The 13,917-nt window shown below is 25.9% G+C and overlaps 3 protein-coding genes and 1 non-coding gene across 4 annotated transcripts; 3 read left to right on the top strand and 1 right to left on the bottom strand.

Moving 5' to 3' along the window:
- Nucleotides 1–29: 29 nt before the first annotated feature.
- On the top strand, nt 30–7,814 carry LOC127278822 (glutamate dehydrogenase, mitochondrial). Its single transcript, XM_051300733.1, has 8 exons — nt 30–677; nt 4,908–5,108; nt 5,299–5,532; nt 5,724–5,881; nt 6,014–6,169; nt 6,293–6,503; nt 6,709–6,863; nt 6,998–7,814. The coding sequence occupies exons 1-8, from the start codon at nt 239–241 to the stop codon at nt 7,112–7,114; spliced, it is 1,671 nt and encodes a 556-aa protein (XP_051156690.1). The 5' UTR covers nt 30–238; the 3' UTR covers nt 7,115–7,814.
- Nucleotides 7,815–9,754: 1,940 nt separating this feature from the next.
- On the top strand, nt 9,755–9,826 carry Trnap-cgg (transfer RNA proline (anticodon CGG)). Its single transcript has one exon. It is a non-coding gene; the product is annotated as a tRNA-Pro (tRNA).
- On the top strand, nt 9,811–11,885 carry LOC127278819 (signal recognition particle 19 kDa protein). Its single transcript, XM_051300729.1, has 2 exons — nt 9,811–10,088; nt 11,039–11,885. The coding sequence occupies exons 1-2, from the start codon at nt 10,036–10,038 to the stop codon at nt 11,427–11,429; spliced, it is 444 nt and encodes a 147-aa protein (XP_051156686.1). The 5' UTR covers nt 9,811–10,035; the 3' UTR covers nt 11,430–11,885.
- An 85-nt stretch (nt 11,886–11,970) lies between these two features.
- LOC127278817 (uncharacterized) lies at nt 11,971–13,892 on the bottom strand. Its single transcript, XM_051300727.1, has 4 exons — nt 13,767–13,892; nt 13,503–13,631; nt 12,954–13,420; nt 11,971–12,790 (listed from the first exon to the last, which is right to left on the bottom strand). The coding sequence occupies exons 1-4, from the start codon at nt 13,816–13,818 to the stop codon at nt 12,206–12,208; spliced, it is 1,233 nt and encodes a 410-aa protein (XP_051156684.1). The 5' UTR covers nt 13,819–13,892; the 3' UTR covers nt 11,971–12,205.
- Nucleotides 13,893–13,917: the final 25 nt, after the last annotated feature.

Raw genomic sequence — 13,917 nt, 5'->3', positions numbered from 1 at the left:
ATATATCTCGCGGGTCTCTTTTAACACATCAGCAAGTTTGCTTACATTTACTTATTGTTTGCTGCCCAGACAAAGTGTAATTTGTGTCTCTCTTCGGTATTCTTCGACATAAAAGTCGTCAGAGGACCGTTGGGATAAAACAGGATTTTAATTTCTGTTAAGAATTGAAGATTTGCAAGTTTTTTTTTGACAAAAACCAATATACATTCAAGTCATCTCTTGTTTATTCATTGGAAAAATGTTTCATTTGAATAAAATAACCAGATCTTCAGCTGCTTTAAAGCAAGTTCCTGGATCCGATGTTATTCAAAGTGCCTTAGCACGCGCAATACCGGCTACTGGAAGTATTCAATGTCGAGGTTATGCCGATCATCAGATTCCTGAACGTTTAAAGGATGTTCCAAATGCTGCAAATCCAAAATTTTTCGATATGGTGGAATATTTCTTTCATCGTGGATGTCAAATTGTTGAGGACAAGCTTGTCGAGGATGTTGGTAAAGGATCAAGAATTACTCTCGAGGAAAGAAAAAAAAAGGTCAAGGGTATCCTGATGATGATGGAACCTTGTGATCATATTTTGGAAACAACTTTTCCATTGAGACGTGACTCTGGTGATTATGAAATGATCACTGGGTATAGAGCTCAACATTCAACTCATCGAACACCCTGCAAGGGAGGTCAGTAGTTTTTGTATTCTTATTTGAATATCTCTCATTTTTTTGCACCGTAGTAGGAATTTTTAACGACATTCTTTAAGTAGAAAAAACAATGTCATGTCGCATTGTTTGAATGCTAAAGATGAATGATTAAAAGAAATAAAACGAAGCATTTCATTTTTTTAAATACCAGCAATAGTATTTAATTTATTACTAAATTTTTGTAAAATTAATTTTGATATTTAAAATAGTAACGAATAATATTTGAATCGCTGTAAATATTGACTTTTATTAAATATTTTAAATTTATAGGATACAATGTAGATGATCTAATAGTATAAAGTTTGTCCTTCAAAAATTGGGGTTAAACTGATTATATCTAGATATTCCTTTTAGCTTAAGAAGCCCCTGATACACTTTAAATAAAGTGTTTTATCTTTATTTTAAATCCATTGACTGAAACGAAATATTTTTAATTTTCTACTTTATTAATTTTTTAAATATTAAAAAGAAAAATTTATTTTAAAATTGCAGAAGTAACTTGGATACATGTTGAAAAAATGAAAGAAAATAGAAAGAGGAAATATGAAGGAATATATAAAAATAGAATGGAATTTTAAGAAATGAAACAAATTTTTAAGATTTAAAGAAAAATAATTTTCTGTGTTATTTATTTGAATTTTTAAAATTGTCGACAATTTAATACATTTTTTTTTTAAACAAAAAAACGAATATTATTTACTAGTAGAAAACAAGATTATCGCACGTTCCTAAAAAGGTTAAATTTAAATTACTATAGAAATTCATTATACAAATGTTATAAATTCATTGACTAAAATGATCTCATGAGTCTCGGGTTTCCTTGATTAAAGCGATTATACGATCACATCTTATGTTTCAATGACGTTATAAAAACGATACGTAACATTCTCACTAACGTTTATCTGTGAATTTTGTTTATTCTTTTATTTAAAAAAATTTTTAACACATTTTATGAAAATACAAAAATGAAAAAATATATGTACCTTATTTTATTAAGTAGTGAGTTTTTATTCAAATACTTTGTCAGAAATAAACGGTAATTCTAACAATAGTTCTAAAAGTAAAATTGTCATAATCGTGTTAACAAATACAGAAGAAAATCACACCTTAATTTAAAAATCAACTGTGTTATTTCTAGTTTGTTTATTGAGAATGATTAGTTGCCTGTGATAAACATTTTGGTGACGTAAATAGAGAAAACTTGTCAATTTAACATTATTATGAATACTAATATTGTGCCTCGTTTTTATCATAATAATAATTCTAGAAATAAGGTAAATAATGAATTTTTGAACGATTTTCAAAACTAGTATATCCTGTATAAATTTTTGTTATTTATTTCATTTATGAATAAATAATTTTTATATAATCTTTCATTTACATAATTTATATAAAATAATTACATATAATAATTATTTGCAAAAATTTTGTCGGGATTTATTATATGATTATATTTATTCTTTTTATGTAATCAATTATTTTGTAAGAGCACGTGAATATGAATAGGCACACGTGTGTTCTACTTTAAATTTGCAGATATAAAGACTGCAATTTCTGTACAAGGGAGCTAAAAAGTAAAATTATTTTATCAAAGGTCATAACGAAGATGAATTATAACAGGGCAACAGCGATAGTGTTTTCTTATTGTGTCTCACTTCCATCAATTATTAGGAATTTTTTGTTGACCTTTACTTATCGACAAGTTTTACTAATTAGTGTAATTACTTGTTCAGTAACATTTTTTTTTCAATTTAATATTTCAAACTTTTAGCTTTTTCAGATTTTAATATATTTTTGCATTATTTTCTTTTTCTTTGTTTAATCAAATGAATTGAAAAAATTCATTTTAAAAAATTAATTTAATTTGTTTTTTTTTCAGTGAAGAGAAAGTTTCTATGTATAAAATAAAAATATTTGCACCATTCTCGAAGGATTTTTGTTTGTTCAGGATGAGAAAAGGCACATGAAAGATATCCTACGAAAGCACTTTCCCCCCAAAAAAGTAAAAGGATGTTGTCTGCACATTCCTTTGTGATTCTTGAACGACTAGTATATTCTTTGTAAAAGTTTCCAATATATGTTGGAGCTGTATGACAGGATCAAAAAAAAAAAAATTTCACTGATTTAAAATAAATCTACTCGTAAAATTATAAAATTAGGAAAAAGTAAATAATATAAATTTCCTTAATAAGTGTAGGAAATTTTTCTCTACATCGTCTGTGATGAATATACTCATTGGATTTGAGGAGTGCTATTTTCACTGAGTTCAACGTTACGTAACAAAACGATCGTTTCATTTTTCCTGAATGTAGGTCTACGTTCTGCTTAAAAGATCGATGACGATGGTGTAACTTATTTTAGCCATCTGTGTTTCACCCTAGAATTTTACAAGTTTAAGGTCATTTTATAAGTTATTGTTTTCAATTTAAAATACGAACAATGCCTTTATTATTTATTTGAAATTAAATTGCAATTCATTTTACTTTTTTAAATTAATTAATTTCTATTATTTGCGTCTATGTATTTAATTTCAAACAAGTTTAAAAAAATAGTTATCGGTCTTTAAAATATAAAACATATAAAATATAAAACTCTTGAAAATCAATTTTCATAAACAAATTAAATATATTTCATCTGTAATTTTGATCTAAAAAGTATTGTTATTTGTTAGTTGCATATTCTTGAAATTCTCTCGAGGCAATAAACAAGAAAAATAGAATTTTTTTTAAGTTTACATTTCCGTTTGTTAATATTTATTACATATATAGATTGTATTGCATTTAAAAAAAAGTATTGTTATCAATAATATGTTTTAAATCTCAAGGCAATGAATCTTAAAACCTTGATGTAATTTGCTTCTTGGAAAGCATATTAGTACTTCGTTAAAAATAACTTGGAGGCTCGTCTTCGTAAATCGAACAAACCTCAACTCTACTTTAATCGAGTAAACAAGTACTCAAATGAGAGACTTTTGTCACATTGTTATCTTAAATGATAAATCTGCAAAATTATTTAATCAAAAAAAAGAAAGAAAAAAAATTTTTTTTTCGATAATACAATCATGTGGATTTTATCTTCCTCAACAGGATAATAACACATTGATGTCCAACATTTTGTTAACGCTCCTAATGACAAATTTCAAATTTCGAAAATTGTAAACTTTCATCACATGGAAAACAAATTATTATTATTAGATATTATTAAATATTATTGAAAGATTAAGAAATTGTCAAAGTTTACTATGCGAAATAAGTGTGCCAGAAGATCTTAGGATTAGTTTGAACCCTTTGCCAATTGATGAGTTAATTACATTCTAATGTAATTAGGGATTGATGGAATTAAAAGATGGATGATGAGCTCAGAGCACTGAGGCTAAACAACTACATTAACTAGAACTTTTTTTTCTATCATCCTTCAGTAAATTTATAACCCATATCTTAATTAGCTCTTCGTTGAATTTTAATCAACACTATAGACTACAATATCCTTTTGATAAAAATTGTTTTTAATTTCTTATAGTTAAATACAAACATTCGACACTTTCTTTTAAATTATTCCTTGTGTTACGACTATTATTTAGTGATATCGCAAAATCGAGAACAATTTAGTTTCGAAAATACTTTTTTAAATGGGTGAAGGTCTCAGATGTGCTACTAAATTATAAAATTGATTAAATGTTTAGTGTACTTATGAATGAAAATTTTTCTGAACTTTACGACTAAAAAAAGGTAAAAAAAATACTATAAATAATAAAAAATTAATTAAAAAAACGTCTGATATACTATAATAATAAAAATATCAGTAAAATATGATATAATATATAATAAATTCTTATAATTTTAAATATCAAGAAATGCATATAAAATTTTTTTTTTGCAATAATTGATAAAATTAATTTACTTCCCAAATGAATGAGGAAAAATTGTGTATGGTTCTTCATATCATTCTTATCGAAAAAACGAAGAACGTACACATATATAGTTAAAAATAGATATATGAGCCACGTGCTTAGCTTGGGAGTGTTTTGCATTCAGCTGTCACTACTTTGGAGCACTTGTTGACGTCAAAGATCGACAATGTGATCTATGCGCTCTGAATTTGTTGAGGTGTCTCATCGTAGAAAGAAAATGAATTCCAAGTAATTAGTCTTGTCAATAAGCTAAAATAGTCATTTGAAATTATACAATTTTTTTTTTTTTTTTTTTACAGGTATACGTTTTTCGATGGACGTCTGTCGTGATGAGGTCAAGGCATTATCCGCTTTAATGACCTTCAAATGCGCTTGTGTTGATGTGCCATTTGGTGGCGCTAAGGCTGGAATCAAAATTAATCCAAAGAATTATTCTGAACATGAGCTTGAAAAAATTACCCGAAGGTTTACACTTGAATTGGCCAAGAAGGGATTTATCGGTAATATATTTAAATATGGATATTTTTCTCACGTTTCATAAGATCGAATATTTTTATTTATTTTGTATGATACAGAAGGAAAATATTTTTATTTTCTGTTAAATAAATAGAGAAAATTGAATTTTTGGAAAAAATTGATGGGAAATGAATTGTATAAATTAATGTATAATTTTTTTGATTTTTTTTCAAGGACCGGGTGTTGATGTTCCTGCACCTGATATGGGAACTGGTGAACGTGAAATGTCCTGGATAGCAGACACTTATGCCAAAACAATTGGACATTTAGATATTAATGCTCACGCTTGTGTCACTGGCAAACCTATTAATCAGGGAGGAATTCATGGACGTATTTCTGCAACTGGTCGCGGTGTTTTCCATGGTTTAGAAAACTTTATAAACGAAGCAAATTATATGGGAATGATTGGTACGTCATTGAAATATATTTTCAAAATGCAATCAATTTATTTAGAATTCATTAACTGTGTAATTGTTAATTTTTTCGATTTATGATTTCTTTATATTTTTTACAATATAAACCTTTCAGGTCTTTTACAATTCTATATAAAAATATAATATTTTAATTAGGTATTAATCTTTTCGATTGGTTAATTGCAGGAACGACACCAGGTTGGGGTGGCAAAACTTTCATTTTGCAAGGTTTTGGTAATGTTGGTTTGCATTCAATGAGATATTTGCATCGAGCAGGAGCTGTTTGTACTGGTATTATCGAACATGATGGCTCTATCTACAATCCAGAAGGCATTGATCCCAAAGTAAGTAAATAAGCGAATAAAAGACAATAATAGATTGAATATAAATTTTTAATTTTACATTTCCCCCCTTTATATATAAGTAAAGCAGACATTAGTAATCATCTATATTAATAATTTTTAATTAACACACAGCAATTGGAAGATTATCGCAATGAGCATGGAACAATTGTTGGATTCCCAGGTGCTAAACCTTATGAAGGTGAAAATCTCATGTATGAACCTTGTGATATTTTCATTCCGGCCGCTATTGAAAAAGTCATAACAACGGAAAATGCCGGACGAATTCAGGTATATATTTTGTTTGCTGTAATTTTCCATTGTAAATTAGAAATGAAATTAAATGTAAAAAAAAATTTCATTAAACTATTTTTGTGTTTTTAATTAAGATTGCGGTTTTTTTTTATCTTGCAGGCGAAAATTATTGCCGAAGCTGCAAATGGACCAACAACACCTGCGGCTGATAAGATTTTAATTGACAGAAATATTCTTGTAATACCAGATTTGTATATAAATGCTGGTGGTGTCACAGTCTCGTTCTTTGAATGGCTTAAAAATTTAAATCATGTCTCGTATGGTCGCCTTACATTTAAATATGAACGAGAATCTAATTATCATCTTCTCGGTGAGATAAATTTATAATTAATTCAGTGACATTTCAATCGTTTTTTGTTTTTTTTTAACGGAATTTAATTTTGTTTAACTTTGCGAAAGTAGCAAAATATGTTTTTTTTTTTTTTAATATTTATTATTTTAAGTAGTTTTTTTATTTAGATTTATTTTTTGTAAAATCATATTGTCGGTAATTAATTTTTGTTTTTGCATTACAGAATCTGTCCAAGAATCTCTCGAACGTAGGTTTGGTCGTGTAGGAGGTCGTATTCCCGTAACTCCGTCGGAGTCTTTTCAAAAGCGTATTTCTGGTGCTTCCGAGAAAGACATCGTTCATTCCGGTTTGGATTACACGATGGAACGATCAGCAAGGGTAAATAAAATATAATCATTAATTTTTCATTTAATTTCATTATTCTATTGTCAATTTTAACGTCACTGTTAAACAAATTACAATACAATTTTATTAAAACCAATTATATGATAATTTTGTTTTTTTCCATTCAGGCTATAATGAAAACATCAATGAGATTCAATTTGGGTCTTGATCTTAGGACAGCAGCGTACATCAATTCTATTGAAAAAATTTTCACTACTTATTCCGAAGCAGGACTTGCGTTTTAGACTAATTAAAAGAAAAAAAAAGAAGTAAAAGTGAAGAAAAACAGTGAATCTTTTTACACGTGATGATGTACGAGGAAACAATAGGTTCAAATCAAATTAAATGACAACAGTATTGTTGAAAGTCCAGACATTTAAAAAAAAAAAATCTTTAGGAAAATACAATGGACAATTATACATATTATACATAATATATATTTATAGTGGCGATATTCGCTCTATATACCACGCAAAAATAGTAAATAGCCTGGTAAATACTTAATCTTTTAAATGTCCAAACGCATCCCCACAGAGCCAGTTTATTTTTATTTACAAATATATTTTTTGTTTGTTAAGCTTTAAAGTATAAGATTTTTTAGCGCCGTTCTCCTATGAATAATTGTTGTGTGATTTTGTTGTGGAGAAGAGGCAGAGCATTTTTATATTTCAATTTTTATTATTCTTGACACATAATTTTAAGACTATCTGTAATATTGTTGACCATAATCTCTACATGTTTGTACATTTTTTTTAATTGACTGGTGTCAACGGTGCTGCCTAATAATAATAATAATAATTGTAACCATCCATATTTCCAAATATTTATGAAAGTAACTTATTTCTACGAATTTACAGAACAGTGTATTATATATATACGGTAAAAAAAATTGTTATACAACAAAGTTGTGTTAATAAACATTGATAACATTACCACGTTATTAAATGGTATTTGAATTTTATTTAAAAATCATTTAATGAATTTTTAATTTTCACAAATGATTATAATTTATTTTGCAATTGTACAAACTTCGAATTTTCTATTTTTTTTTTGTAACATTAAATTACATTTCATTTAAAGGGATTATTTATATAATGTCCAATTGTTAAACTGTTATTGAACTCAATTTTCCAATTCGAAGAGATAATGGAGAGTACGAGATTATTACGGGATTTAGAGCTCATCATAATTCACAATAATTTTCATATAGTGTTATTATTAAATAAGTTATTATTACTTATTGCAAAATATATTTTAAATTATAATTAGTACATTTATTAATTTAATTCTAATTTAACTATAAAAATAATTAGTTGATTTAATTTAATTAATATATTTTTTACACACTCAAATATATACATATATTTTTTTTTAATCACTAAAGTAATTAAATTTTGATTTGAATTACAAAGTTTGTTCGGAATTTTACATAAATAATATTTAATAATTATAAAATATAAATAATTATAAATTAATAATAAAATATTAATATATTATTAATAATAATAGTAAATTAATAATTATAAATTATCATTAAATTTGTTTGATTTTATTATTTCTATTTATTATTAAATTAACTTTTAAACCATTTAAGAAGCCTTTTCAAATTTAAAATTGTAATTTTAAATTTGGCGCCAATAAGGCATTACTACTTTAGTCACTTACAAGTATCAATTAACAACATTTATTCCAAATTTTTTCTATACTTTTCAATGTTATGCAATTCATGACATTCTAAGAGCTTTCTTTTAATTTATAAATACCATTTTTATTAATTATAAATTACAAAAATGTAATAATGAAGTCTAAGACATGAGTAGCATGGTTGCACTATTGGTGTACGTAGTCATTTCCTCCTGGGACAGTGAACGTGTGTAGTACGTTACTTTTTTCATCCAACTTTTTAACACTTTTATACTAGTTTATTTAATCAATCTAATTCTAATAACAGTTTAATATTGTTTTTCACATTCAATTATATAATAATAAAGTATTATTTTTGATATTGAACGTAAATTTGATGTAAAAAGTGTCGATCAAAATTGGCATTACAAATAGTCGCATTCTAGGTGAGGTGAAATCATAAAAATTCATTAGAAGTTACATTTCATTTTATAATTCTCAAATTTTTCGTTATAATTGTTCAAGAATTTTACTTTATTTGTTATTTTGAATCATTAATTAACATATTTGCTTAATAAATTGTTAGGTTATGTGTTAAAATAGGTGTGGCAAATTCGCGGGAATTGCTATTCTTGAAAGTAGAATCTGATTGGTCACGTGACCAAACTCAGAGGATGTTAGCATTTTGCAGCTTGAAAGTGCCGGTGCTTGTAGTAACATAGTGAATTAAATTGATATTTATAGAGAAAAGTGAGTGATATTTGTTAAAAAGGTCAAAAATAAGTATTATTAAAATAGGGCGTATTAATTTGAAAGTGTAGTGCCAAATATTAAATGGGAAGAAGTTGTTGTGCAGCATTTTTGACGACCATACTTTTGGAGGTTAGAATCGTCTTCATTTCTGCACATCTCTGTAACAAAGGCATAAAAGGCAACATGAATTGGTGTTCTGGTGAGTAAATTTATACATTTTAGTTTTTTTGCTTTATTGATGTATTATTATTGATTACTTTATGCATATTTTGTGTATATATGGAGTGATAAGTTATTGCACCAATTGGCACATTCCCATGTAAACTTTAGAACGATTGGTCGGTTGTATATTTCAATTTAACGCAATAAAAACTATAATTGAAATAATTTATTCAATTTTTCAAGATTCTGTTGATGAAATTTGTAAAAATGAATCATATTTATTGTTTTTTATATGTGATTTTTGTGCAGTCCACTTTTCTAGGTCTGTTTCGGCAACTTTTTCATCCGGCTCGTTGGTCTAGGGGTATGATTCTCGCTTCGGGTGCGAGAGGTCCCGGGTTCAAATCCCGGACGAGCCCAATTCTTAAATTTTTTACACTCTTAAATAATTTTCATTATAAATTTATGTCCCATTTTTGTCTTAATTTGATATTTTAACATATCGCTATTCTTTTTCTATCTTTCGGTACTTTATACACATCAGTGAATAATATTTACAAGTGAAAAGTGATATTTCATAATATATTATATACTTGACTTGATAAAGTTGTAAACAAGAGAGTTGATCATGGCTGTTTCTCTAGGATGGGATTCAACAAAAACCCATAGTTGTAAAGAAAGGTAAGTACAATTATATAAATTAATAAAATTACAATTTTCCAAGTGTTTGATAATATTCAAATTATGTATAAGTTGATTATTTCTATTGAAAATACTGAAATATTGTACATTCATGTTCATTCCTAACCTCAAAAAAAAAAAAAAAAAAAATTGCAAACGTTAAAAACATTAAAAAAGATAATTATTTATTAAATTATTTTTGAGAATTATTTAAATGCTTAGGTATTCTTTTAAATTTTATTATTTTTGTCATTTTGTTCTGTAAAAATGATTGTATTGATAAAATCTTGTGACATTCTCTTGAGATAAGAGTTAATTTTCTTTTTGTTTTAAAGTTTTAACTAAAAAACAAGAAAATGAAATGAAAACGGAAGCTGTGTTCCGATACTTATTTATTTATTTAATTATTTCAAAAAAAAAATATATATACAATTACAAAAATTTATTTCTTTATCATTTTTGGTAATATAACCTCAAAAATTATATACGTCAGCAATGTTTATCTAACTGAATCTTAAAATAATTTGGATGAAATAATAAATTTATTAAATAATATAAATAAAATAGTAAATTTATATTTATTTGCTAATTTACTTTTATAAATTTAATTTACTTTTAATGGAAGTTTTAGAATTTTTTTTATGTAACATATGGAACATTTTCAGTGAATTTTAAAGAATGTACAATATTTTCCTGGCAAAATACTAAAAAAGTATCATAATTAATTAATTAATTTTAAAATAAAAATAATCATTTACATAATTAATAAATAATAATAAATAATAATAAATAATAAATAATTTACACCTGTCTTCCAAAAATCGATTTAAAATAATACAATATATTTTATAATAATTTATTTATTAACAATAGTTTAGTTATGAATTTGAAATAATGATTTACATTTATCAAATTTGAATGTGGAATTTATTATTTTTCTTATTTTACAGGTGGATATGTATTTATCCTTTATATTTAAATAGTAAAAAAACAAGAGCAGAAGGACGAAAATTGCCAAAAGAAAAATGCGTCGAAAATCCAACTCATCAGGAAGTTCGTGATGTTTTATTGGCAGCTGGTTTAAAAGTTGGCGTTGAAAATAAACTTCATCCAAAAGAACGAAGCAAGGAATTATTGTATCGTGGTCGAATTCGAGTACAATTGAAAAATGATGATGGCACACCAGTAAATTCCGAATTTCCAACAAGAGATTCAGTTCTATTTTATATTGGCTCATCAATTCCAAAATTAAAAACTCGACAAAATAAACAAACGTCTACTGAACAAACTTCACAACCACAAACGGTTTCGAAAAAAGGAAAAGGAAAAGGGCGAAGGTAATAAAATTTCAAGAGAATAGTGAAAAATAAATGCTGATTCTTTTTGAAATAAATTATTCAATAATAAATTAAATTTTTTAAAGAACTTTTATTGGAATATATATAATAAATAATTAAAAATACAATACTTCTCAAATTAAATTAATACAATGGAGAATTTTTAGACTTTCATTATTCAAGTTATTTTCAAAATGGACTTACGAAAAATTATAATTTAGCTTGCCTACTTTCTTTTACAAAAATCGTAAGATTTTTTTTTTTTTTTTTACAAAAAAACATAAGATTTTGTAAGAAGAAAATTGTGATCATGAATTCATAGAGTTAAATAATTTGTAATAGGATTTGATAATGAGAATTTATAATGAATAATGATGTACTAGAGTATTCTTTTATTTTAATAAATATTGTTACAATAATATAACATTTTGTATAAGCAATAAAGAATGTACGTACATGATATTAAGTTCTTTTTTTTATGGTAAAATTTATTGACGTCAAAATTATTGTTAAATTAATTGTTACGAAAATTATAATTAAATGATAAAACTATTTTTTGTTGTTGTTGTTAAATTTTTCCAATGATTTTTAATTAAAAATTTTTTTAACGTTTTCTACATTCTTTTTTATATATCCAAGTGTTTCATTATATTCTTGAATGGTTTGTGGATTTAATTTCATCAAAATTCCATGTTTGTTTCACTATAAGGTGAATTTTTTTGAAAAAAATTATGAGATTTTACTTTGTGAGATGCTTAAGATTGTTAAAGGACGAATAGGTTACTGATATAACCACGGTAGTTGTAATGGAGGTGCAGTTACATCAATTGAATATGAAGTTAAATCTTTTAATGGTGATACTAGATCAAAATTATAAGGGTTTAAACCCATATTTAATGAAGGTATCAATTTCTTTCTAGGTAATATTATAGGCGTATCAAAATTCATGTGTGACTGAGGATAATTCATTTGCGAATTTAAGTCATTTGTTAAATAATTAATTCCCGTCTGTGGTGTAACAACATTGAATTGTTGAGGTGTCGCTAATTTAGCCAATTGATTTAATTCCGGTGTAGGAGATGAATCTAAATTATCTATTGCCAATCTTTGAGGTACTTCAATAAAAATTTGAGATGGACATGGAGTTGACTTTTTGTGAAATAAATTAAAAGGTAGTTTAGGTGTGAATAATCCTAATAATGGTTTTTTATAATGGTCCAAAAGAGGTCTTGTTGAAAAAAGTTGAGGCTTTATTGGCATTGTAAAACTGCTTTGAGGATAATTGATATTGAATAAAGTTCTTTCTTGTGGTATCGATAATTGAGGCGAAGTAGTTAAACCAATTTCTTGTGTTGGAAGTGCGATCTGTAAAATACATAATTTTGTTTTTTAACTTTAAACAATTAGATATCTTTTTTGAAATAAAACCTCAGAAAATGTTTATTGAAAAGAAACTTTATAAAATATTGTTTGATCTTTGTACAGCAAATTATATAAAGTACTTTGTTTAAAAATATTTTAATTTTACTTGTCTCATTCCTAGTGGTTGATGAAATAAATCTTGGTTATTTATAGGGAATGATCTTGGATTTAATTGAAGTGGTTGATCAATTTTGTAGTATGTTATTGGTAATGTAGTTTCAACATTTAAAGTCGGTTCTTTGAAATTCTTTCGTTCTTTGATATTTGGTTGAGTTATTACTTGTTTTGGACATATATTTGAATTTAAAGATTGACGTGGACTTCCTACAATTTCATTTTTAGGGGTATGATTATTTTTAATTCCAAGCATCTCAGCAGGGCACCAAGAATTTTCCATTGTAGCACCTACAATATTATCTTTTGGTTCAACTGATGGTGGATTATTTGATTCTCGTGATTTACATAAATTTGATGAGCATTGATCACATTTTACTAGTTCACAAGGTTCTCTAAGTTTTACTTCTCTCATAGGTCCACCAGTTTCAAAATATTCCGCTACTCTTTTCACATGCACTAAAAATAGAAAGAAAATTGTTTTAATCAAGTAAGCTACTTATGTATAAATTTTTGTTCTTTTAATTTAAAGTATCTTCACCTGATGCATCTTCATTTTTTAAATTTAAGAGAGAACGAACAGATCTCCCTCCTCTTTGTTCAATACTTGACATTTTTAAATTCATGTTAATTTTTGCATCATCCTTTTTTTGTTTTATGCATTCTGCATCTAAAAATTAAAATAGAGCAAAAATAGAAATTATTAATTTTATTAATTATTTAAACATATCATTGTATTTTTAAAAATAATTTATTGCAAATAAAACAATGAATAGTTTATGCATTTAAAAATATAAAATCTTACGTTGATACAATAAACACATCACTGACACAAAAATTTGAAATCGCACAAACATTATTAATTTTCTTTATAGTAATATAATTTTCAAGCTTGTCACTCAATTTCCCACTGACATTAAATTAAAATAATTCTTTATATATATTTGACAAGAATC

The sequence above is a fragment of the Leptopilina boulardi genome, unplaced genomic scaffold, assembly GCF_019393585.1.
Source record: "Leptopilina boulardi isolate dan_hultmark-lab unplaced genomic scaffold, ZJU_Lbou_2.1 LbouV2_211, whole genome shotgun sequence".
In the NCBI taxonomy this organism is placed as follows: Eukaryota; Metazoa; Arthropoda; class Insecta; order Hymenoptera; family Figitidae; genus Leptopilina; species Leptopilina boulardi.
The sequence above is the reverse complement of the archived record's forward strand: the minus strand, read 5'-3'. Positions and strand labels throughout refer to the sequence as shown.

Excerpts from the sequence above, each read along its gene's own strand:
- LOC127278819 (XM_051300729.1), top strand. The coding sequence starts at position 10,036 with ATGGCTGTTTCTCTAGGATGGGATTCAACAAAAACCCATAGTTGTAAA. Across the intron at positions 10,089-11,038 it reads ACCCATAGTTGTAAAGAAAG|GTGGATATGTATTTATCCTT; the intron begins GTAAGTACAATT and ends CTTATTTTACAG.
- LOC127278817 (XM_051300727.1), bottom strand. The coding sequence starts at position 13,818 with ATGTTTGTGCGATTTCAAATTTTTGTGTCAGTGATGTGTTTATTGTAT. Across the intron at positions 13,632-13,766 it reads GATGTGTTTATTGTATCAAC|ATGCAGAATGCATAAAACAA; the intron begins GTAAGATTTTAT and ends TTTAATTTTTAG. Across the intron at positions 13,421-13,502 it reads AAAAAATGAAGATGCATCAG|TGCATGTGAAAAGAGTAGCG; the intron begins GTGAAGATACTT and ends TTCTATTTTTAG.
- LOC127278822 (XM_051300733.1), top strand. The coding sequence starts at position 239 with ATGTTTCATTTGAATAAAATAACCAGATCTTCAGCTGCTTTAAAGCAA. Across the intron at positions 5,882-6,013 it reads CAGAAGGCATTGATCCCAAA|CAATTGGAAGATTATCGCAA; the intron begins GTAAGTAAATAA and ends ATTAACACACAG. Across the intron at positions 6,170-6,292 it reads AAAATGCCGGACGAATTCAG|GCGAAAATTATTGCCGAAGC; the intron begins GTATATATTTTG and ends TTTATCTTGCAG.